Genomic DNA, 26,120 nt, shown 5'->3' with positions numbered 1-26,120 from the left:
TCTGAGGAGGCCTTACAAATAGTTGTGCAAGGAAGAGAAGTGAAAAGCAAACAAGAAAAGGAAAGATATACCCATTTGAATGCAGAGTTCCAAAGAATAGCAAGGATAAGAAAGCCTTCCTCAGCGATCAATGCAAAGAAGTAGAGGAAAACAATAGAATGAGAAAGACTACAGATCTCTTCAAGAAAATTAGACATACCAAGGGAACATTTTATGCTCCCTTGGACAGAAATGGTATGGAGAGAAGCAGAAGATATTAAGAAGAGGTGGCAAGAATACACAAAAGAACTGTACAAAAAAGATCTTCATGACCAAGAAAATCATGATGGTGTGATCACTAACCTGGAGTCAGACATCCTGGAATGTGAAGTCATGGGCCTTAGGAAGCATCACTATGAACAAAGCTAGTGGAGGTGATGGAATTCCATTTTGAGCTATTTCAAATCATAAAAGATGATGCTGTGTAAGTGCTGCACTCAATATGCCAGCGAATTTGGAAAACTCAGCATGGCCACAGGACTGGAAAATGTCAGTTTTCATTCTAGTCCCAACGATAGGCAATGTCAAAGAATGCTCAAACTAATGCACAATTGCACTCATTTTCAGTTTAGTTCAGTTCAGTCGCTCAGTCGTGTCTGACTCTTTGCGACCCCATGAATCACAGCACGCCAGGCCTCCCTGTCCATCACCAACTCCTGGAGTTCACTCAAACTCATGTCCATCGAGTCGCTGATGCCATCCAGCCATCTCATTCTCTGTCGTCCCCATCTCCTCCCACCCCCAATCCCTCCTAGCATCAGACTCTTTTCCAGTGAGTCAACTCGTCGCATGAGGTGGCCAAAGTATTGGAGTTTAAGCTTTAGCATCAGTCCTTCCAATGAACACCCAGGATTGATCTCCTTTAGAATGGACTGGTTGGATCTCCTTACAGTCCAAGGGACTCTCAAAAATCTTCTCCAGCACCACAGTTCAAAAGCATCAATTCTTCGGCGATCAGCTTTCTTCACAGTCCAACTCTCACATCCATACATGATCACGGGAAAAACCATAGCCTTGACTAGACGGACCTTGGTTGGCAAAGTAATGTCTCTGCTCTTTAATATGCTATCTAGGTTGGTCATAACTTTCCTTCCAAGGTGTAAGCGTCTTTTTATTTCCTGGCTGCAATCAGCATCTGCAGTGATTTTGGAACACCAAAAAATAAAGTCTGACACTGTTTCCACTGTTTCCCCATCTATTTCCCATGAAGTGATGGGACCAGATGCCATGATCTTCGTTTTCTGAATGTTGAGCTTCAAGCCAACCTTTTCACTCTCCTCTTTCAATTTTCTCAAGAGGCTTTTTAGTTCCTCTTCACTTTCTACCATAAGGGTGGTGTCATCTGCATATCTGAGGTTATTGATATTTCTCCCCGCAATCTTGATTCCAGCTTGTGCTTCTTCCAGCCCAGCGTTCCTCATGATGTATTCTGCATATAAGTTAAATAAGCAGGGTGACAATATACAACCTTGACGTACTCCTTTTCCTATTAGGAACCAATCTGTTGTTCCATGTCCAGTTCTAACAGTTGCTTCCTGACCTGCATACAGGTTTCTCAAGAGGCAGGTCATCTTACACGCTAGTAAAGTCATGCTCAAAATTCTCCAAGCCAGACTTCAGCAATACATGAACCGTGAACTTCCAGATGTTCAAGCTGGTTTTAGAAAAGGCAGAGGCACCAGAGATCAAATTTCAACATCTGCTGGATCATCAAAAAAACAAGAGAGTTCCAGAAAAACATCTATTTCTGCTTTATTGACTATGCCAAAGCCTTTGATTGTGTGGATCGCAATAAACTCTGGGAAAATTCTGAAAGAGATGGGAATACCAGACCACCTGACCTGCCTCTTGAGAAACCTATATGCAGGTCAGGAAGCAACAGTTAGAACTGAACATGGAAGAACATACTGGTTCCAAATAGGGAAAAGAGTATGTCAAGGCTGTATATTGCCACACCACTTATTTAACTTATATACAGAGTACATCATGAGAAATGCTGGGATGGATAAAGCACAAGCTGGAATCAAGATTTTCGGGACATATATCAATAACCTCAGATATGCAGATGACACCACCCTTATGGCAGAAAGTGAAGAGGAACTAAAGAGCCTCTTGACAAAAGTGAAAGAGGAGAGTGAAAAAGTTGGCTTAAAGCTCACCATTTAGAAAACTTAGATCGTGGCATCCAGTTTCATCACTTCATGGCAAATAGATGGGGAAATAGTGGAAAGAGTGACTGACTTTATATTTTGGGCTCCAAAATCGCTGCAGATGGTGACTGCAGCCATGAAATTAAAAGACACTTGCTCCTTGGAAGAAAAGTTATGACCAATCTAGACAGCATATTGAAAAGCAGAGACATTACTTTGCCAACAAAGGTCCACCTCGTCAAGGCTATGGTTTTTCCAGTGGTCATGTATGGATGTGACATTTGGAGTATAAAGAAAGATCAGTGCTGAAGAATTGATCTTTTGAACTTTGTTGTTGGAGAAAACCCTTAGTGTCCCTTGGACTGCAAGGAGATCCAACCAGTCCACCCTAAAGGAGATCAGTCCTGAGTGTTTATTGGAAGGACAGATGCTGAAGCTGAAACTCCAGTACTTTGGACACCTGTTACGAAAAACTGGCTAATTGGAAAAGACCCTGATACTGGGTATGATTGAAGGCAGGAGAAGGGGATGACAGAGGATGAGATGGCTGGATGGCATCACCGACTTCATGAACATGAAAGTGAAATTGCTCAGTCATGTCCGACTCTTTGCGACCCTATGGACTGTAACCTCCTCCATCCATGCGATTTTCCAGGCAAGAATACTGGAGTGGGTTGCCATATCCTTTACCGACTTCATGGACATGAGTTTGAGTAAACCCTGGGTTTGGTACCGGACTGGGAGGCCTGGCGTGCTGCAGTCCGTGGGGTCATGAAGAGTCTGGTATGACTGAGCAACTGAACTGAAATGAGCTGTGTGAGATCAAAGGAGAAACAAAGGTGATGAAGGAGGGCTCTGAGAACCAGAGCTAATCCCTAAACTTCCTGAGACATGCGAGCTACTCTGTCTGCTTACGTGAAGACTTCACTGCCCCTTGGTTTGTGTGCCTAGTCACTAAGTCATGTCTGACTCTTTTAAACCTCATGAACTGTAGCCAGCCAGGCTCCTCTATCCATGGGGATTATCCAGGCAAGAATACTGGAGAGGGTTGCCATGCCCTTCTCCAGGGGATCTTCCCAACCCAGGGATTGCACCCAGGTCTCCTGTGTTGCAGGCGGATTCTTTACCATCTGAACCACCAGGGAAGCCCTATTTCACCACAATTTTGGGCTAATGGAATTTCTCCTCCAGATATAGACTGTCTGGAGAAGGCAATGGCAAGCCACTCCAGTACTGTTGCCTAGAAAATCCCATGGATGGAGGAGCCTGGTAGGCTGCAGTCTGTGGGGTCGCTAAGGGCCAGACACGATTGAACAACTTCACTTTCACACATTGGAGAAGGAAATGGCAACCCACTCCAGTGTTCTTGCCTGGAGAATCCCAGGGACAGGGGAGCCTGATGGGCTTCCGTCTATGCAGTCACACAGAGTCGGGCACGACTGAAGTGACTTAGCAGCAGCAGCAGTAGCAGCATATAGACTGTCATTCTCTGCATACTAAAGAATTTTTCTGAATTGTGAAAAATCACCATTTTCTCTCTCTTAGATTTCATCTAAGAATTTTTTTATTTGTTCATGTGGATTCATAGACTTTGGGTAGAATTTCCCAAATGGTGCTCCAGATGGGAAATATATAAAAATAATGATTTTCCTTATTTGGGGGATATCAGGACCTGGGTCACTTGCTTCTGGGCCAGTATGCTTCTTTCTGTATAGCCATCACTGTCTCTGTTCCATAGTGGGACAGAAGGGCAGAAGCCCTGGTCATGGTGATATGATCCATCAGATGGGTCTGGAATCCGACCAGATGAGGGGGGATTGTGTGTGTAGCTTGAATTGAGCTTTTTGGAATTCCTGGGAATGTAGGAGAAAGGAATGAAGTTGGCCTCAAGGAAGGGATTTATTGTGTGTTTATTGTACACTAGGATCTTTTGTTTCCTTCTTCAGATGTTGAGTTTTTGCTTAGATACTATTTTCATCTTCTGCAAACTTCTGTAAAGGGTTTGAAATGGCTGACAATAAAAGATTCACAAATGTATATACATATGAAAGGAAAAGTGTTCAGTCATGTCCAACTCTTTGGGACCCCATGAACTGTAGCCTGCCAGGCTCCTCTGTCCATGGAATTTTCCAGGCAGGAATACTGGAGTGGGTTGCCCGTCCCTTCTACAGGGGATCTTACAAACCCAGGAATCAAACCTGGGTCTCCTGTATTACAGGCAGATTCTTTACCATCTGAATCACTAGGGAAACCAGTATGCTCTGTGTGTGTGTGTGTGTGTGTGTGTGTGTGTGTGTGTGTGTGTAATAAAACCTTTAGAGACATCCTCTTTGAATTGCTTTAGAATTTAGGGCCCTGAACCTAACTCCAGAGCTTCTGAGAGCATTAGTAATGGGTCTTCAGTGGGTACCTAAGGAAAAAGCGTTGGCACAGCTTCCAGGGAGCCCTTCATTTTGATCTTACCTCTGCTTCCCAGGTTACCTGCCGGGCTGGGTTAGTCATAAAAGGCCCTCACCTGGAGTGGTTTAGTCACTCAGTCTTGTCTGATTCTTTTTGACCCCATGGACTCTAGCCTGCCAGGTTCCTCTGTCCATGGGATGTTCCAGGCAAGAATACTGGAGTGGGTTGCCATTTCCTTCTCCAGGGGAACTTCCTGACCCAGGGACCAAACCCGGGTCTCCTGCATAGCAGTCAGATTCTTTAATGACTGATCCACCAGGGAAGCCACCTGGGGGAGACCCAGATTATTGAAATGGATGAACGTTGTCCATCAAATGATGCAAGTCTGCTAAAAACAAGTAATTTGGATTTTTTATAATTGACATTTTAGGTTTTTTTTTTTTACAAACAATAATGGCAAGCCAAGTGACCTAAACGCTAGACATAGAAGGGGCTGGAAGGACCCCTCCCCATGAACATGAAGTTTGTAGCGTGGTAGAATGCACAGTCAAGCTAGTGGCTGTAAGAAATTGTTTTCTGTAGAGCTAATTGGAGAGAGGTCAGACAGCCCTGTTTTTCTCCACTTATGATTAGAATTTATTCCTTCAGAATTCCATCCTCTTCACTCTGAGTTTTCTTTTGATACCACGGCAGAGGTGGGGAGAAACAGGAAAAGCACATGGGTTTCCATCCAGATCATGCAGTTTGGTTCTCAAGGGCTCCTGGCCACAGAGTCACAGTTGTGGATATTTGTTCCTCCTGCCTGCAGCTGTGGCTCTGGGATTCCCTGAGCACAAACCGTTCCTCTCCTTCTCCAGGATAAGCAATGCCTTCCTGGGAAACTTTAGGACAACCACTTACCCTGCCAACCTCATATTTCTTATCTGAAAGAACAGCCAGTGTTAACTCAGACAAGCATCTCTACCTTCTCATCCCAGCTCCCTTTTGGTCAAAATTTCCATCAAATATGATTACTTCCTGCAAATCATTCATGCCATTCTTTCTATTTGTTAAACAAGCTTATAAAATCAGTCATGAGTCTTAGAATTGTCTAAAAACATTCAGGTATTCCTCCCTGTGTTTCCCTTGTACCCTATGCAGATCACCATGGATTTGTATCCATCTGAGATCATAAACTTCAGAGGCCTTGCCTCAGACTGGGTGAATCTGCAAGTCCTTAGCACCCCACCCAACTTTCATAGCAGGCAGACATTAAATGTTGATTTCATTCTTATTCCCTGATACTGTCTTCCAAGATATCATACTTTTCCTGATAAAGATGGATGCTTAAATCAGCATCAACCAATGATTTCGTTTTCTGTTCTACCTGCTGTCTTTTTATTTATTTATTTTTTCCTGCTGTCTTTTTAGACCAAGATCATTTCCCAAAAGAAAATCATCTCAGGGGATAATGTGATGATTAAGAGAAGGTTCATGGAACTCAGCACAGGGCCTTACACACAGTACACACATTGTAAATGGAATCTGGTGTTGTTATAATAGTTAACCTTTGGAATGGGCATTTTAAATACTAGGTATAATGATAGAAAGATGGCTGTAAGTGGGGGGCAAGCTTAAACATTTCATAATGGCTCATGACATGGGCTTCCCAGCTTCATGACTTAGGCTTTGCAGTGTCCATCAAGTTGCTTTTTCTCTCCCTGTGCCTCACTGCCTTCATTTGTAAAATTAGATAATACTGTTACTAGATATGTTACCCTGAATTTGTAATTAACCACTTCTTTGTCCCTACATGGATAGATAGCTGAGACGTCTGGATTCCTCATCTGTGATACATGCTCACTCATCTCTTTAGTGACACCTGCTGACTCCTGAAAGTTTGAGATGCACCTCCTACTCTCTGAGCCTCAAATAGTCTCATCTGTTGAAAATAGTCGTGCCTGCCTCAAAGGGCTCCTGAGTGTGTCACAAGAGCTGATACCTAGAAAGTTCTTATCAGAGTGTTTGGTGCATGCAATAAATATCAGGAGGACCACCTATAATTGTATTTCTTTGGAAGGGAAAGCATTCCCTGCTGTTTCAACAAGTTTCAAGGAAAGGAGTTTATTCCTAACAAATCAATAAAGTTTATCTTTGAAAAGTATCCTTGACAGGAAGGCCTCTGGATTTTCGCTATTTCAGACATTTCTACTTGTGATTGGTCTGGTGGGCGTGATGATGGCTGCGGTTCCTTGGACTGCTATTCCTGTGATTCCCCTTGGCATCATTTTCTTTTTTCTTCGGCGATATTTCTTAGAGACTTCACGAGATGTGAAACGCCTGGAATGTACAAGTGAGTACCAGGGCACTCGGGCTGGGATGGCAGTGCAGGCTGTTTTCCATTTATACTGCAGTTAACCAGACCCCTGAAATTCTGTAGACTCTCTTGTGGAATTTCTCCCTGTTTAACATTAGGTGATTGAAAGTTATGGCCCCTGAGAGCAGGTTTGGCCCTTAAGGAAAATGGAGCTGGTGGCGGGTCAGCTGCCCTTTGCATTTTAGCCCAAGGAGGACGGATGTGAGCCCCGAGGACAGGGACCGTTTCTGTCTTCTTCACAACATACTTCCCTACACAGAGTATCCACTCTATTAATACTGTTCTTAAAAATATCTCATCATGTTGAAACTAATGTAGAAGGAAAATAGAGAATTTTTCTCCTCCTAAGGTACCAGAAATGACAAGGAAAGGGAAAGAGACCTCAGGAAATATATGTCAGAAGTAATATATTTGAAAAATACATTCTTTCACATGTTCTTGTAAGTTGCGATTGTTAAATATATTGAGATGATGTGTGTTAGTCACTCAGTCATGTCCTACTCTTTGCGACTACATGGACTGTAGCCCACCAGACTCTTCTGTCCATGGAGTTCCCCAGGCAAGAATACTGGAGTGGGTAGCCATTCCCTTCTCCAGAGGATCTTCCTGACCCAGGGATTGAACCCAAGTCTCCTGCATTGTTGGTGGATTCTTTAATGTCTGAGCCACCAGGGAAGCCCTATTGAAAAGATAAACCCTGTTATTTTCAGGTTTGCTCTGTGTCATTGCCAGGATTCGGGGTGACACCACAGTTTGTGTACCCCTCTCCCAAAGCTATTCATAGAAATGATGCTGAAAGTAATTCCCTAGGAGGACACAGGAGGGGGATCTGTTCAGTATGCATTTAGTTGATTACTCCATTCAGCTTCCTAGTTTTAGAATAATGGGGAACAGGGACATCCCTGGTTGTCCTGTGGGTAAGACTCTGTGCTTCCACTGTGGGGGCCACCACTCCAGTCCCTGGTTGAGGAACTAGATCCTGCACGGTGCAGCAAAAAACAGAACAATGCGGAACACATTTTATGATTAATTAGTCTATTCTACAGGTAATCACAGATGATGAAATAATCAAATTTCTCTTATTAATACATGCATTTCGTCAATATTAAAACAAAAATAAGAAAAATAGATTGTTATATATTTTTTAACATTTATAAAAATAATAGCCAAAAAGTAAGGAGAGAATATGTTGTATCAGAGACCTCAATCATGAATAATTATTGCAAATTAATACCAACTTAACTTTCTAGAAACCAAGCCAGGAACAGACGCATATTGAGTCTCATGCTTCTCTGTATCTACTAAGTGGAAAAAAAAAATCTCAGTTCATCCAGTCAAAGGAGTTTTTTATTGTGGCATTTGTATGTTTTGATTTTAATAATAAACACTTGAGGTACTTATGCAAAAAGGATAGGGATCATCAGTTTCATAAAAGCTGTAGAAGACATTTTCACTCATCAAGAGAAGCAGCTAACCTCCTATAAGGTCGAGTTTGGCGAGGTGTTTGGATGGATGGGGGGCAATAGAGTCCAGGTGTGTGTGATGTTCTACCTGTATTACTCAGTAGGATGGTAGGACCTGGGGAGGCAGAAAAGAGAGTGATGAGCTCAATCCAGTCTTCAGTGTAGACAAGGCTTCAGACGTTTATGGTTTGAGGCCACTCATGAAATGGAGTCATTCAGTAATCTGGTTGCAAAGCAGGTCTCTGGTACATTGATAACTGACTATACTGTATACCTGAAACTGGCACACTATTGTAAATCAACTATGCTTCAATATGTTTATAGAAATTGTGAACAATTTCCACCTGGTGAGATGCCTGAAGAATTTGGAGGGAGGCGTGTTTGAGAGGATCTTGATGAAAGAACAAGAATTTCTTTATATAAATCTAGCTGTGATTTGAATTTGATCAAAGATAGTTTCAAGAAGAATCTTTCATTCCCAGGTCATTAAAGTGAAGCATGGTGTGAGCAGGAGTTTAGGGTCACAAGGAGGATTCCCTTTGGGCAGGACATGTGACCACAGAGCCCGGGAAGCAGTGGTTTCCCCGCCTCCAGCCTCCTTGACTTTCTTTGTCGTGTGTCTGTCTCTGCTTCCCCAGCTCGGAGCCCGGTGTTTTCCCACTTAGCATCTTCTCTCCAGGGACTCTGGACCATCCGGGCGTACAAAGCTGAACAGAAGTTTCAGAAACTGTTCGACTCACACCAGGACTTGCACTCAGGTCTGTAAGTTTCCGGAGAGGATTTCTAAGGACGGGATGTGCTGCCTTCTGAGGCTGACTCCCTCTTGGGTGGTCTTGCTGGCCAGCATCTCTTTCTGTGTCACTCTTCCACCCCTCTGCACACCCGCCTCCCCCAGCCCTTCCTTCCAGCATCCCTCTGTGCTCCCCTTTTCCCATCACACCCTGCTTTTCTCCCCTGACTGGCTCGCATTGCCCTTGCGTCACTGTGCCCTATGGACTTCTGTCTCTTTAGGGCAAGAGTCAGCAAACTTTCTTTTCTGTGAAGATCTAGATAGAAAGTATTGCAGGCTCTGTGTGCTGTACTGTGTCTGTTGCAACTACTCACCTTCGCTGTTGTGACACAGACGGGCAAAGATAATTCATCAGTGAATGGCGGTTTCTGTGTCCCAGTGAAACTTCATTTTCAGAACCAGGTGATGGCTGTTCTCACCCTCCAGGCTGCAGTTTGCTGACTCGTTTCAGAGCGTGGAGGGTGTCAGATGTGATTGAGGAAATAATTTCCTGATTTGCCACCCACTTGATTATGTTTTTATCAGTGAAGTTTTTTTCCCTAGGTAGAAAATTCAGAATTTCCTCTAAGTCTATAAAATCCAAGCCAAACTTTCCAATAATTTTTGTATTTTGAAGATAAAAATGGCATTTTGAAAGTCACATGCAGATCCTGTTAACTGATGGCCATATAGACACTGACTCCTAAGAATAAACACTGCAGGGCCCTGTAGTGAGGGCAGAAGGTGCTGGAAACAGTGTGAGCTGTGCTGTCTGCTGTCAGAGAGCTGGGAGCAGTCGGTCCTGTGAGAGGATGATCTTCACGCTGAGGCCCAGCACTGCAGGAAATGCACCGATGAGGCGATTTTCCATCTTCCTTCTTGTGATCGTGTTTCTGTTGATAACCTGTGGGTTGACGTTTTCAAAGCATGCTTCCAGGACTGATTCCTGTGTGTCCCATACTCTGTCTTGTGTTTGAACCTAGTTTTCTGGAATCTTCAGGTTCCTTGGGTGTGTAACTTTGCTGTCCTACCCATATAAAATCTTCTGTAGCTCAACTGAGAAAATGCTCTCCCTCATGAGAAGCAGCTAACATGGTTTTTCTGTTTATGTATTGCACTTACTATGGTTCACAAATGCAGAGGCTTGGTTCCTGCTTTTGACAACGTCCCGATGGCTCGCTGTGTATCTGGATGTCACCTGTGCCATCTTTGTCACTGTTGTTGCCTTTGGGGCCCTGATCCTGGTAGAATGTAAGTACAGATGTGAATATTTGTGGTTGTTTACAGTTTATAGCTTTGTTTGTAGTTATTAAACTCTTGCCATCTTGTCTAATATATACACTCTTTGGTTCTAATGAATTGTATTAAAGTGTCTGCAGTATGTGACTCCGCAGTGTGGTCCATGTGAAGTCATTTGTGTCTTGATGAGAATTTTTATCTTTTTTTCCATTTACTTATTTATTTACAGTAGGTCCTTGTTGAGGCCATTAAAAAAAATTGATTGATGTGTGGTTGATTTACAATGTGTTAGCGTCAGGTGTATAGCCAAATGAATCTGTTGTACATATATCCACTTTTTTAAAGATTCTTTTTGCATGCCCATGAACATTGGGGTGCGTGTATTTTTTTAATAATTTCCATTTTGATTAATACTTCAAATGAAGTCTTTTAGAAAAGAATTTCTGTTTTTGACTTTTGGAATACTCAGGAGCAAAACTAGGTATGAATATGCCTGTTCCAACAGACCTGTGGTGCCTTGGGCCCCTGCTTTGGCTCGCTCAGGCCGTTCTTTCATTTTTATTTTAATTTTTATTGGAGTATAGTTCGTTTACACTGTTGTCTTAGTTACCAATGTATCTCAAAGTCAATTTGCTATACGTATACACATATCCACTCTTTTTTGGTTCTTTCCCATGTGGGTCATTACCAAGTTCTCTGTACAGTAGTTTCTTATTAGTTATCTATTTTAATATTTTATATATAGTAGTTTGTATGTATCAATCCCAGTCTTTGAATTCATCCCTCCCCTCCCTTATCCCCTGGTAACTGTGAGTTTATTTTCTACACCTGTTACTCTATATCTGTTTTGTAGATAAGTTCGTCTGTAGCCTTTTGTTATATTCCATATATAAGCAATATCATTCTGTTTTTCCCTGTCTGACTTACTTCACTCAGTATGAATATCTCTAGGTCCAGCCGTGTTACTGCAAATGGCACTATTTATTTTGCCCTTTGTTATGGCTGGGTAATATTCCATTGTATGTATGATAGCACATCTTCCTTATCCATTGCTCTGTTGGTGGACATTTAGGTTGCTTGCATGTCCTGGCTATTGTGAATAGTGCTGCAGTGAACAGAAGGGTAGATGTATCTTTTGAAGTTCTGTTTTTCTCTGGATATATGCCCAGGAGTGGGATTGCTGGGTCATATAGTAGCTCTATTTTTAGTGTTTAAAGGAACTTCCATATAGTTCTCTGAAGTGGCTCTGCCAGTTTACATTCCCACCAACAGTTTACATTCCCTTTTCTCCACACCTCTCCAGTATTTATTGTTTGTAGATTTTTTGATGATGGTCATTCAGACTGGTGTGAGGTGAAACCTCACTGTAGTCTTTTGGTTTTGTTTTTTTGTTTTTTTTTGCTTTTTTTTTTTCACTGTAGATTTGATACACATTCTCTAATATTTAGAGATGTCAACCATCTTTTCATGTGCTTTTTGGCCATCTGTATGTCTTCTTTGGAGAATGTCTCTTAGTCTTCTGCCCATTTTTTTTATTTTGTTGTTTATTTATTGTTTGATATTGAAGTGCATGAACTGTTTGTATATTTTGGAGAGTAATCCCTTGTAAGTCACTATGTTTGCAAATATTTCCCCCCATTTTTCAAGTTGTCTTTGGTATTTTTTATGGTTTTCTTTGCTGTGCAAAAGTTTTTAAGATTAATTGGGTCCCGTTGGTTTATGTTTTATTTTCTTTTCATTGCTCCTCCTAAGGTGGGTAAAAAAAACCTTGCTGAAATTTATGTCAGAGAGAGTTCTCCCTATGTTTTCATCTAAAAGTTTTGTAGTGTCTGGTCTTACATTTATGTCTGTAATCCATTTTGAGTTTATTTTTGTGGATGGTGTTAGGGAAAGTTCTAATTTTATTCTTTTTCATGTAGCTGTCCAGTTCTCCCAGCACCACTTATTGAAGAGACTGTCGTTTCTCCATTGTGCACTCTTGCGTCCTTTGTCATAGGTGATCACAGGTGCATGGGTTTATCTCTGGGCTTTCCGTCCTGTTCTGTTGATCTGTATGTCTGATTTTGGTGCCACTTTCCATTACTGTAGCTTTGTAGTATAGTCTGAAGACATAGAGCATGATTCCTCCTAGCTTCATTTTTCTTCTTTGTTTTTCTCAAGATTACATTGGCTATTCATGGTATTTTGTGTTTCCCTACAAAATGTAAACTTTTTTGTTCTAATTCTGTGAAAAATGCCATTGGTAACTTGATAGGGATTGCATTGAATCTATAGATTGCTTTAAGTAGTTTGTTTACAGTAGGTCATAATGGAGATCTTTTCTTTCTTTATCTTTCTTTGAATGGTTTGAGATCTATATAACTGTAGCAAGATGACCTTCTGAACATCCCAGCTAGTGTCTTATAGTTGGATAGAGGGAACCAAGTTTACTATTAATCTTTCTGTACAACTTAGGTTTTAGGTTTTAGCTTTAGGGCTACTTGGATCTCTTGGTTGTAGGGGTCTGGTGTACTGATGTGAGAAAGAGTGTAGCAAAAACAGTATCCTCACTGTTGCGTGGGTCCCAGATGAGCAGTTGTTGGCATGTGTGGCATGAATTCACCATCCCTTACTTTTCCATAGCAATAACCCTGAATCACAGTCTTTAATAATGCAAAAATGAGACTAATATTTTAGATCTAAAAGCACTGCTTTGTTTTGCAAAACCCATTGCCTTGTTTTTGTGATTTCAACTGCAGCTACATTGGACATAGAAAGTGAAATTACATAATGATAATAGAAGCATATGGACAAAAATCTGAACAATGACATCCTCACCTATATTACACTGTCAAGGGTGCCTCAATCCAGGTGGGATTAATATGATAAAGGACAAAAATGGAAAGGACCTAAGAGAAGTAGAAGGGATTAGGATGAGTTGGCAAGAATACACAGAAGAACTGTACAAAAAAGATCTTAATGACCTAGATAGCCATGATGGTGTGGTCACTCACCTAAGCCAGACATCCTGGGCTGTGAAGTCAAGTGGGCCTTAACTTCAAAGCATTATGCGAACAAAGCTAGTGAAGGTAATGGAATTCCAGCTGAGCAATTTAAAAGCCTAAAAGATGATTCTGTTGAAGTGCTGCACTCAATATACCAGCAAATTTGGAAAACTCAACAGTGGCCATGGGATTGGAAAAGGTCAGTTTTCATTCTAGTCCCAAAGAAAGGCAATGCCAAAGAATGTTCAAACTATCATGCAACTGCACTCATTCTGCATGCTAGTAAGTTTATACTCAAATCCCTTCAAACAAGATTTCAACAGTACATGAACCAGGAAATTTCAGCTGTACAAGCTGGGTTTACAAAAGGCAGAGGAACCAGAGATCAAATTGCCAATATTCACTGGATCATAGAGAAAGCAAGGGAATTCCAGAAAAACATCTGCTTCAATGACTATGTGAAATACTTTGACTATGTAGATCACAACAAACTGTGGAAAATTCTGAAAGAGATAGGAATACCAGACCATCTTATCTGTCTCCTGAGAACTTGTGTGCAGGTCAAGAAGAAACAGAACTGGATGTAGAACAATGGGCTGGTTCCAAATTGGAAAAGGAGAATGACAAGGCTGTTTATTGTCACTCTGTTTATTTAAGTTATATGCAGAATACATCATGCAAAATGCTGGGCTGGATGAAGCTTAAGCTGGAATCAGGATTTCTGGGAGAAGTATCAATAACCTCAGATATGCAGATGATACTACTCTAATGACTAAAAGTGAAGAGCCTCTTGATGAAAGTGAAAGAGCAGAGTGAAAAAGCTGGCTTAAAACTCAGCATTCAAAAAACTAAGATCATGATATCTGGTCCCGTCTGGGGAAAAATTGAAAGCAGTGACAGATTTAATTTTGGGGGGTTCCAAAGATCACTTCAAACTGTGATTGCAGCCATGAATGAAAAGATGTTTGCTTCTTGGAAGGAAAGCTATAACAAATCTGGACAAAATATTACAAAGCAGAGACGTCATTTTGCCAGCAAAGGTCCATATTGTGAAAGCTATATTTTTTCCAGTAGTCACGTAAGAGTTGTCAATGGAAGTTAAGAGTTGGGCCATTGAAAAGGTGGAGAGCCGAAGAATTAGTGCTTTCAAGCTGTGGTGTTGGAGAAGACTCTCAAGAGTCCTTTGGGCTGTAAGGAGATCAAATCAGTCAATCTGAAAGGAAATCAGCCCTGAATATTCACTGGAAGGACTGATGCTGAAGCTAAAGCTCCAATACTTTGACCAGCTGATGTGAAGAGCTGACTCAGAGAAGACCCTGATGCTGGGAAAGATTGAAGGCAGGAGGAGAAGGGGGTGGCAGAGGATGAGGTGGTTGGATGGCATCACTAACTCAATGGACATGAGTTTGAGCAAACTCCAGGAGATAACAAAGGACAGGGAAGCATGGTATGCTTCTGTCCATGGAGACACAGAGTCAGACATGACTTAGGGACTAAACAACTTTTTTCAATTTAGTTCAGTTCAGTCGCTCAGTCGTGTCTGACTCTTTGCGACCCCATCCATGAACCACAGCATGCCAGGCCTCCCTGTCCATCACCAACTCCTGGAGTTTACTCAAACTCATGTCCATTGAGTCGGTGATGCCATCCAGCCATCTCATCCTCTGTCGTCTAACAACTTTATTAGTTCTTTCTAAATTCATAATATTAAAAAAAATTTTACTTGTTTATTTGTCTGTACTGGGTCCTAGTTGGGGCATGCAGGATCTTCAGTCTTAGTTGAAACAGGCAGGACTTTAGTTGCAGCATAAGAACTCTTAGTCGTGGCATGTGGAGTCTAGTTCCCTGACCAGGGATTGAACCAGGGCTCCTGCTTTGGGACCTCAAAGTCTTAGCTATTGGACCACCAGGGAAGTCCCTTATAGTGTTTGTTTTTTTTTTTTACTTTATTATTGTCTCATACAACAAAAGTATTATGAGTAAAACTATCATTACATGCAAATGATTTAAATATTATAAAGGAGTATTCTCACACTATATATAAAATACATAACTAAAAAAGATCTCCTGTGTAGCACAGGGAACTCTGTTTAATACTCTGTAATGACGTATGTGGGAAAGTAATTTTAAAAGAGCAGATTACTTATATGTCTGGCGAATTCACTTTACTGTACACCTGAAACTAACACAGCTTTGTAAATCAACTATACTGCAGTAAAAATCATAAAAATAGCGGCGTCTTCTTTGTAGAGTGACAGAAGCTCCTGTGTGAGGTTGAGAAGTAGACTGACTTTATCCTTCCTCTTCCTCATTTAGCTTTGGACGCTGGGCATGTTGGCCTGGTGCTGTCACTCACCATAACACTTACCAGGATGCTCCAGTGGTGCGTCAGGCAAAGTGCGGAAATTGAGAACATGGTGATGTTTATCTTTCTGTTCTTAGTCTTTTCAGTCTCCTTGCTGTTTTTGACACAGAAGCAATTCTTATGTAAAATATAAAGCTGTTATTTTTACATCATTTTAGAAAGCTTTTTTACATTCTCTTCCATCTTCTTAAGGGCTTCCCTGGTGGCTCAGATGGTAAAGAATCTGACTACAACACAGGAGCCACAAGAGATTCAGGTTCGATCCCTGGGTTGGGAAGATCCCCTGCAAAAGGGAATGGCTACTCCAGTATTCTTGCCTGGAGAATCCCCATGAGCAGAGGAGCCTGGCGGGCTACAGTCCATGCGGTTGCAAAGTCGGACATGACTGAGCAACTTTCACTTTCACTTTCCATGTTCTTAAAGTTAATGTAAAATATAATATATATATATATTTTTCTCAATCATGTGTATGCCATGTCAGAAGGTTTTGTATTCATCACAAACTGTCTTCAAATACAATAAATATCTCTGTAGGAGGGAGGTTGTGAAATTCTGGAGACAATATAAGCTAATTTCTTAGCAGCTTGTTTGTATTTGTTTCTTAATGGGTAATTCCTCATTTTTGATAAAAGAAAATAATCCAGTATTTTGAGGTTTATTTAATTACTATATTCCTCCACCCATCCCCCATTTTATCATTTATTTTTGTGTGAGTTGAACACCGAATTTGCTGATGGCCCTTCTTCCTGGAGGATAGGCTGTCTCTCAGAATGTGCTCTTTAAGGTGTGGAGTCATGGTTGTTTAGAAGACCTTAATCGATGTGTATATTATATACTTTTGAATTTTTGTACCTTCTCCTAAAGGGAGAAAAGCAATAAAAATGAACTTTTTCCATTTCTTTCTTCTAACAGAGTAGAAGTAGTGAAAGTCTCTCAGTCATGTCCAGCTCTTTGCGACTCCATGGACTCTACAGTCCATGGAATTCTCCAGGCCAGAATGCTGGAGTGGGTAGCCTTTCCCTCCCCCATGGGATCTTCCCAACCCAGGGATCAAACCCAGGTCTCCCGCACTGCAGGAGGATTCTTTACCAGCTGAGCCACAAGGCAAACCCAGGAATATTGGAGAGGGTAGCCTATCCCTTCTTCAGGGGAATTTCTGGACCCAGGAATCGAACCAGGGTCTCCTGCATTGCAGGCGGATTTTTACCAACTGAGCTATGAGGGAAGCTCATAACAGAGTAGAAAACAATTAGTTATTAATGAGGTTTGATGACCGTCCAATTCTGTTCATTTGTAACATATGGCCCTTCTGTAGCCACACATTACTAATTGGTGTCCATAAGTATTCTTTTCTTTGAAAAAAAATTTTTTTATTCAGATGTGAAAGGAGGATCAATAAAATCTTACTATTCATTTCTTTAATTTTTTAACTTTAATATAAAATTGAAGGAAGCAGTCATATGTAAAAGCGTTGAAGATGATGAACAAGTTTTCAAATCATCCAAGGCCTCATCAGACTCCTACTTCTGTCCTTTGTGGATGCTGAGACCTGGGATGTTCTGAACCATATAAAAGCAGAAGGTTTCATTTACAGTCTCTGAATATCCATAAACAAGATCCTCTGATACTAACTCATGAGATGTCATATGTGTTTCAGACGATTTCAGTAGAAAGGGGGATTGAATACACAGACCTTGTGAAAGAAACGCCCTGGAAACTCAAGTATTGTCCACCGCCATTCTGGCCCGACATGGGAATGATTTCCTTTTTCAATGTGAACTTCAGGCATAAGTCGGACGGGCCTCTGGTATTGAGGAATATAAATACAGACTTTTCCCAAGGAGAAAAGGTTAGTTTAAGCTGTTTGCCTTTTTAAAATCCAGCTAAACGTTTAGCATCACATCTGCTCTTGGCTTCTTTGTCAGTGTGTCAGGGGGACTCTGTTCCTAACGGCTGCAGATTAGATCAGTGACATTGTAGGTGAATCTTTCTTGGAAACTGACCACGGAATGGGGATCCCAGGAAATTTTTCCCTGTGTTGTGAGCTCTTCATGATGGTTGATGGGCCCTGGGATCCAGGGCTCCATCTTAATGTGACTCAGGACACTAGATGTGACACCTGATTATTCATACAAAGTCTGGGACGTCAGCCTTGTCTTCCTGGCCCTAACTCTCCAATGTCTCATTCCTTGCCATCTTTGCTTGTTTGTATTTCTGAGATCTCCTCCTCCTCCCATGGTGCCCTCTGGTTGCAGCCTCCTCCTCTGTCCCTCGGCCCTTCCTGTAGCCTTGTCCTCCACTCACCCACACTGAGCTGCCAGCCCCCTGCCCTCCCCCCACAGACTGATGCTTTCTTAGCCCAGATCTGATCCTTACTTGGCTGGGTGAGCTGCTGCTAGAACCGTAGCATAGCTTCACGTCTACTCCAGCAGGGGCCGTGGGGTGAGCTTGTGTCCACCAGAGAAGAGCCTCGATAATGACCCAGTAAGCAGTGAGGAATCATGGTGCAAGATGGAGGCAAGGTCTAAAGACTGACTCGAAGTCAAAAGCACATTGATGTGAGCAGAGAAGATCCGCGTGGGAGACGGCAGAGAGGCTTGTCACCCGGACCTGTCAGCATCCATGTCTGCTGGTGATGTTCCTTCCACACTCAGTTTGAGGCCCTCAGGTGGGATCAGGACAGAACCTTGAAGAAGAGACTGAACCGAAACACACAAGGTGGTAGGAAGCTCTTCCCCACCTCCCTCTGCAGCCAGTATGTCTGACACAGTCACACCCCCCTGCACTCGGGTTGTGTGTAGGTTCTCCCAAAGCACCACGTCCTCCCTGTTCCCAGTGCACACGCTGCCCCTCAACCTCAGAGACCCAGGCCCTGTCATCTGGATGGGGAAAATCCCCTTATTCTCTGAGTCAACTCTAATGCATCTTTTTGACCCTGAGTTCTTCCTTAGTGTCTTATATATTCTTTTAAGATACTGTTTATGATACATCTATGTTTGTAGCAGCGAAAAGTTGGAAGGAACTAAATCCTTACAATGAAGTATTATTTGGCCTTAAAAAGGAAGAAAGTTCTGACCTGTGGATAAACCTTGATGACATCTTGCTAAATGAAATAAGCCAGACACAAAAGGAATGAGTACTCTGATTTCACTTATGTGAGGTCCTGAGAGTAGTCAAATTCAAGAAAACGGGAAATGGGATAGTGGTCTCCAGGGACTGGGGAGGGGAAATGGGGAGTTATTTGTTTAATGGATAGGAATTTCAGTTTTACGAGGCAGAAAAAAAATTCTCAAGCTTGGTTGCACAGCAATGTGAATGTACTGAACACTGAACTGTCCACTTAAAAATGGTTAAATAGTTAAATTTTATGTCATGTGAATTTTATCATAATGAAAATAAGAGAGAGCACCTGTGGCATGCTTTGCAACTTGGGATCTGTATCTCATAGTACCTTGAGGCTTTTTAAAATCACCTGTGGCATGCTTTGCAACTTGGGATCTGTATCTCATAGTACCTCGAGGCTTTTTAAAATCAGGGAGCATCTTGTTTTCATATTTGCTCCCAGAAAGTAGCATTATGCAGGGCACAGAGAGGATCCTGAGGGACTGCTGGTTGTGAGGGTGAGTGAGTTACACAGGTGTGAGGAAGCAAAAACCAACACACACACACACAGAACAACTCTGTAAATAACTGAAAGAACTGCTCTTTAAAACTCTTACCACCCCACAGACCCTTCTAGTGGACAATAGCTATAACTTAATGAATGAAACCCTTGCAACATAAAAGAATATTCAACTTAATGTTACCCAGGGAGCAGCTTCAGTTAGTCACAGGGCAAAAGCTGGTCCTCATTATTTCCAGTTCCATTGTAGGTCAGGAAGGTGAACTGCTGTGTCAGGAAAATATTAATCACAGCTCTTGATACAGTCTTGTCCCTCAGAGCACTGTATGTGATGTTTACTTACTCTCAGACAATGTGTCTGTCAGACTTTCTGTTGTAAATGTAATTCTGTTAACCTGCACTTGTCTTAAATTTTCCCCAAAGCGTAAAATATGAATTATCTAAGAAACTCTGTAGTACAACTTAGGCTCACAACAGATTCTTAGTCTTCCTTCTTAAAACCTGTAAATCATAGGATCATTGAGATTCTAAAATGTTTGAGGGAAAAGTCAATTTGGAGACCGACTTAATAACTCCAGTAACTTGACTTGTGATCTGTGCCTTGGTCCACTCTCAGTATCACTGTTAGCTTCATTTCTGTGTTTTGAGATGATACCCGGGCAGTGTGTTCATGAATTGATTTCACTCCGCCTGTGTACATCCCAGGTTCCCTCTCCTGCTCACCTGTCCCAGCCCCTGTCACTCCGGGATACCCCTTTGGTGTTGGATTTGATTTGGAGAGGCTGTAGGTGGGGGTGGAGGGCTGGGGTCAGGTGACATATGAGTGAGCCAGCCCAGCAGAAGTGGGGCTTTATTCTCTTCCCCTCATTTTCTCTTCTGTCCCAATCATTTTCTCTTCTGTCCCAATTACTTTATAATCTAATTCTATGTGATTCCGCTGCATTTCTTTGCATCTTTCCAGTGGAGTCTGTCTTCATTACAGGCAGTTTTCATCTTGCTGTTTGTCCTTCCCCACACCAGCCTCCTGTGGGGACTGGAGGGATTTCCCACAGACTCAGCCCTGCCTGGATCTGGAGTCAGAGACAGCCCGTGCCGCAGTGTATGCGTGGCTGTTTCACCACCTGATGGGATCAACAATGACTCTTGCTGCCCCGAGTAGGGCACGAGGTCTGTTTAGCCTGTTCCCCAGGCACCATGTGTCCCACTTAGGTGCAGGTTTCTCTCTCCTTCCGGCTGTGGGTGCCAGTTCTTTCTGCTGACAATTGGTCTACCTGCCCTCAGGTACCTTCTTTGCTCTCACTCACCACAAATATGCCTGTGTCCACGTCATGCTTTAACACTCTGACCATAAGATCTCTATGTTAGGCCTGTTCCTTTAACTGCAACTGCACCTCTCCCCACTTTCTCTGTTCTAGCTGCACAAAGGGACATCATAATGTGTCAGGCCATCCAGGGGATAAAGAGGTCCATCAGCAGATGGAAAAGAGGCCAACAGATGTGGATCTGAGTCCCATCCTGCTACTTATGGGCTCTGATATTCAGACAGACTAATTCATCTAAGCCTCAATCTTTTCTTATGCAAAATGGAAGTGAAAGGATGTAACCTGTAGGGCTGATGCACAATTTAAGATAAGACATGTAAAGCACCCAGAGTAAATGCTTGGACAAAAATGGTCATCGTTTTCATAGGGTGTAAAATGACCATAACCACTTACGCTGTGGAAGGTGGTGTCTGTCCCATGAGAATGAGGTGTTGGCCATTTGAAGTTGTATTTGTGTCTATAGGATCCATCTGCTGTGTCTGTCTCTGATTTATCTTATACCTAAGTAATATTGTAATAGATTTCCCATAAATTTCTCTGGCTTGAGTTAAAAATCTCAGCTCCCAGTGGAAGTTTCTTTGTCTCAGGGCACCACAGGTAATACAAATAAGAAAAAGTCAAATCCAGTACAGATCCTGATGTCAATATATACAGTCTAGTTGAAGAAACAAAAAAATGGCTGTATTAGCTTTGTAAGCTAGAACAAGGTCACCATTTTTATAAATGTTTATAAAAAATGACATAACATCTGTTAAGAGTTGGAACAAGCCATCATTAGGGGACAGGGAGAGCATTTCCAAGGAATTAGTCTTGTGAGACAGACTTAGTGATGTGTGGTTAGGGTTTCAGCAGGTGGAAATGCACGTGAAAGACATTCCAGGAGGTGAGACCAGCATAAGCAAAAGCATGATGCCCTGAACCAGTGAATGAAGACCTGGACACCTGCAAAGCATTCAGGAAAATGAACTACCGAGTGTGTAAGACACGTTTTTACATTCACCCTCACCACTACCCAGTGATGCCAAGGAAGCCGACTCGTGTACATGAAGGAGGAGAGGTTAGGGAGGACAGTTGGGAAAGTGATTCCACTTCTTGGAATCAAATTGATGTCGATTAAAACAAAGCTACAACACCTGGATTTATGAACGTGCAGAGAAATGGGTGGGAGCAGAAAATGGTATCATATTCTGGAGGGTAGGTTAGCAGCTTAACAGCTTCCTCTGAAAATGTTCCTACTTTGTTGTTGTTCAGTCACCTAGTCGTGTCCGGCTCTTCACGACCCCGTGGATGACACACACCAGGCCTCCCTGTCCCTCACCATCTCCTGCAGTGTGCCCAAGTTCATGCTCATTGTATCTGTGATGCCATCCAGCCATCTCATCCTCATCCTCTGTCATCCCCTTCTCCTCCTGCTTTCAATCTTTCCCAGCATCAGGCTCTTTTCCAATGAGTTGACTCTCTGTGTCAGGTGGCCAAAGTATTGGAGCTTCAGCATCAGTCTTTCCAATGAATATTCAGGCCTGATTTCCTTTAGGATGGACTGGTTTGATCTCCTTGCTGTCCAACGAATTCATACTTGCTGCTCAAGGGGTTCATATTTGACTCTCAGCAAATTCCACATCTGAGAATTTATGGGAAGAAAATGATTCAGGTTGTTTGCAGAGATTTAGCTTCAGGGATATTTAAGACAGAGTTACTTATAATAGCTAATTGTTTGATGCTGCCTAAGTATCCAGTCCATTCTAAAGGAGATCAATCCTGGGTATTCATTGGAAGGACTGATGCTAAAGCTGAAACTGCAATACTTTGGCCCCTCATGCAACGAGTTGACTCACTGGAAAAGACTCTGATGCTAGGAAAGGTTGGGGGCGAGAGGAGGCGGGGACAACAGAGAATGAGATGGCTGGATGGCATCACCGACTCTGTGGACACGAGTTTGAGTGAACTCCGGGAGTTGGTGATGGACAGGGAGGCCTGGCGTGCTGTGATTCATGGGGTCGCGGAGAGTTGGACACGACTGAGCGACTGAACTGAACTGACTGACTGAAGTATCCAGCACTAGAGGATTTGTTAAATAAATGATCACATGTACTATAATATTAGGCAACCATTAAAGTAAATTTTTATGAAATATGAAATGAAAGCACATATAACAGTATGTTCACATTAATCCCATTTTGTTTAAATATGTGAACTTGTCTCTTTAAGAACACATACCAAGAAAAAAAAAATACAACAACAGCAACAACAAAAAGAACACATATAGAAGCCTAGAAAGTAAAAACATCATTTTAAGAATTTTTTTCAGAGTGCTAGATTATAGCTAGTATTTATCTACTTTTCAAATTCATTTGCACTAATTATGGTTAAGGAAAGGGTTTATTTTGTTTTTTAAGCACTATGAGCCTAGGAAAGAAGTAGTGAGAGTCAAGTGGGGAAGATGGGTGGAGGGGTTGTTTTGTGTGGGGTGTTGGGTGTTGATTATGTTGAGTTTGATGTGTGACGAGAGGTCAAGGAACACGTGTCTAATAAGTTGTATCAACATCAGAGACCAACCTGGTTGGAAAAACAGAAAGGGGCCATTGCAAAGTAAATAACAGATTTTCTTCAAGGTCTTTATAAATTTCTTTCTTTCTTTCTTTTTGGCTGTGCGACGTCTTTGTTGCTCCTCAGGCTTTTCTTTCGTTTCTGCACGTGGGCTTCTCACTGTGGTGTCTTCGCTCATTAGCAGCATGGGGTGTAGGATGTGAGCACTTCAATAGTTGTAGCATGTAGGCTCAGTAGTTGTGGTTCCCAGGTTGTAGAGCATGGGCTTGATAGTGGTGGTGCATTGGCTTAGTTGCTCTGCAGCATTGGGATTCTTCAGGACTGGGGACTGGACCCATATCTCCTGCATTGGCAGGCAGTTTCTTTACCACTAAGCCTCCAAGGAAGCCCCCAAGTGTCTTAGATTGAAGAAGGTAAGCTTACTGATACTGGTGACTCTCTACGGGCAATTGGTAAAACCCTTTGGTTACCCAGAAAAGACATTTAGACTATAGTTTTGATTACTGAACTCTAGGAATAATCAGAGTCAGGTTTTCTTTGAGTTGCCCTTTTCTCTCTGGGGGGCCTGGGGCCATGCAGCATGTGGGATCTTAGTTCCCTGACCTGGGATCGAATCCACACCTCCAGCAGTGGAAGCACAGAATCTTAGCACCTGGAATGCCAGGGAAGTCCTCTGGTTTTTTAGTTCTCTTCACTGGAGTTTGGAACTCACAGTCCTGTGGTCATGAGCAGTCCTCGGTGCCCCTACATATCTCAGTCCATTTACCCAAGGTTTACAGATGTTCCCGTTTGCACAGATGGATCAGTTTTGGTGGAGCTGATAACATGGGAACATAGACACATTCTCACAGATCAGTTCTCATCTGTGTCCTGATGTGTGTTGATTTATGTATAAGAACACTCAGAAATATAGGTCCACCTGTTTTACTGTGCTTTGCAGATAATGCTTTTTAAAAAATGGACATTTCTGGCAATGCTGTGTCAGGCAAGTACATTGGCACCATTTTTCATATAGCATTTGCTCACTTCATGTCTCTGTCACATTTTGATAATTCTTGCAATATTTCAAACCATTTCATTATTATTATATTTATTATCCTGATCTGTGATCAGTGGATTTTAGTGTTCAGTTCAGTCGCTCAGTCGTGTCCGACTCTCCGCGACCCAATGAGTCACAGCACGCCAGGCCTCCCTGTCCATCACCAACTCCTGGAGTTCACTCAAACTCATGTCCATAGAGTCGGTGATGCCATTCAGCCATCTCATTCTCTGTTGTCCCCTTCTCCTCCCGCCCCCAACCTTTCCCAGCATTAGAGTCTTTTCCAGTGAGTCAACTCATCGCATGAGGTGGCCAAAGTATATGCTTAGATGGTTAGCATTCTTTTAATAATAAAGTATTGGAAATTAAGGTATGTACATTTTTTATATACAATGCTACTGTCATTCATTAGATTACAATACAGTATAAACATAACTTTTATTTGCACAGAGAAACAAAACATTCATATAATTTATTTTGATATTCAAAATATCTTTGAGGCCTGCATGAACACAGAATGCATGAACCACATGTACACATACTATGACCTGCCTGTATGCAGAGAATGGCCCCTCTATATTATATGAATTAGTGTTTAACATAAAGTACAAAATGTCCTGAGAAGCCTACGCAGATCAAGAAGCAACAGTTAGAGCCAGACGTGGAGCAATGGACTAGTTCAAAATTGGGAAAGGAGTACCTCAAGGCTGTATATCGTTACCCTGCTTATTCAACTTACATGCAGAGTACAGCATGCGAAATCCTGGGCTGGATGAAGCACAAGCTGGAATCAAGACTGCCAGGAGAAATATCAGTAACCTCAGATAAGCAGATGATACCACCCAAATGGCAGAAAGCAAAGAAGAACTAAAGAACCTCTTGATAAAGGTGAAAGAGGAGAGTGAAAAAGCTGGCTTAAAACTCAATATGCAAAAAACTAAGATCACAGCATCTGGTTCCATCACTTCATGTCAAATAGATGGGGAAACAATAGAAAGAGTGACAGACTTTATTTTTTTAGGCTCTGAAAGTCACTGTGGATGGTGACTGCAGCATGAAATTAGAAGATGCTTGCTCCTTGGAAGAAAAGCTATGATAAACCTAGACAGGATATTAAAAAGCAGAGATATTGCTTTTCCAACGAAGTTGCATATAGTTAAAGCTATGGTTTTTCCAGTAGTCGTGTATGGATGTAAGTGTTGGGTCATAAAGAAGGCTGGGCACTGAAGAATTGATACTTTTGAACTGGGGAGCTGGAGAAGACTCTTGAGAGTCCCTTGAACAGCAAGGAGATCAAGCCAGTCAATCCTAAAGGCAATTAGTCCTGAATATTCACTGGAAGAACTGATGCTGAAGCTCCAATACTTTGGCCACCTGACACGAAGATCCAACTCATTGGAAAAGACCCTGATGCTGGGAAAGACTGAAGGCAGGAGGAGAAGGGGACGACAGAGGATGAGATGGTTGGCTGGCATCACTGATTCAATGGACATGAGTTTGAACAAACTCAAGGAGATAGTGAAGGACAAGGAAACCTGGCATGCTACAGTCCATGGGGTTGCAAAGAGTTGGACACTACTGAACAATAACAAAATGTCTTCTAGTCATTATAAGATAATAAGATTTATAAGATAATAAAATTAGCTGAACCCAATTTTCTTATGTTTAATCTCTATAATTCTTTTTTGAAATGCCATGATTGATTTGACAGACTAAGATGTGAAACTTCAGAGGTTCAAATCAGAAAACATGAAAAGTTCTAAGCATTCTGATCATATTGCTCAGAAAGATTTAGTTGTTCTTTTTTTAAAGCCATGAGTTTTAA

The 26,120-nt window shown here is 42.0% G+C and overlaps 1 protein-coding gene across 1 annotated transcript in view; it reads left to right on the top strand.

The window, feature by feature from the left end:
• The window catches only part of LOC129544166 (ATP-binding cassette sub-family C member 4-like), a 153,864-nt gene that overhangs the window by 70,917 nt on the left and 56,827 nt on the right, over nucleotides 1–26,120 (top strand). The window contains 5 exon segments of the mRNA XM_088842846.1: nucleotides 6,771–6,921; nucleotides 9,047–9,166; nucleotides 10,318–10,428; nucleotides 15,717–15,817; nucleotides 17,423–17,614. Coding sequence (XP_088698972.1) covers nucleotides 6,771–6,921; nucleotides 9,047–9,166; nucleotides 10,318–10,428; nucleotides 15,717–15,817; nucleotides 17,423–17,614 — 675 coding nt within the window.

This window comes from Moschus berezovskii, chromosome 13 (genome assembly GCF_049115385.1).
Source record: "Moschus berezovskii isolate FMDL1 chromosome 13, NW_MosBer_1.0, whole genome shotgun sequence".
Lineage (NCBI taxonomy): Eukaryota > Metazoa > Chordata > Mammalia > Artiodactyla > Moschidae > Moschus > Moschus berezovskii.
This window is presented reverse-complemented; position numbering and strand designations above follow the sequence as displayed.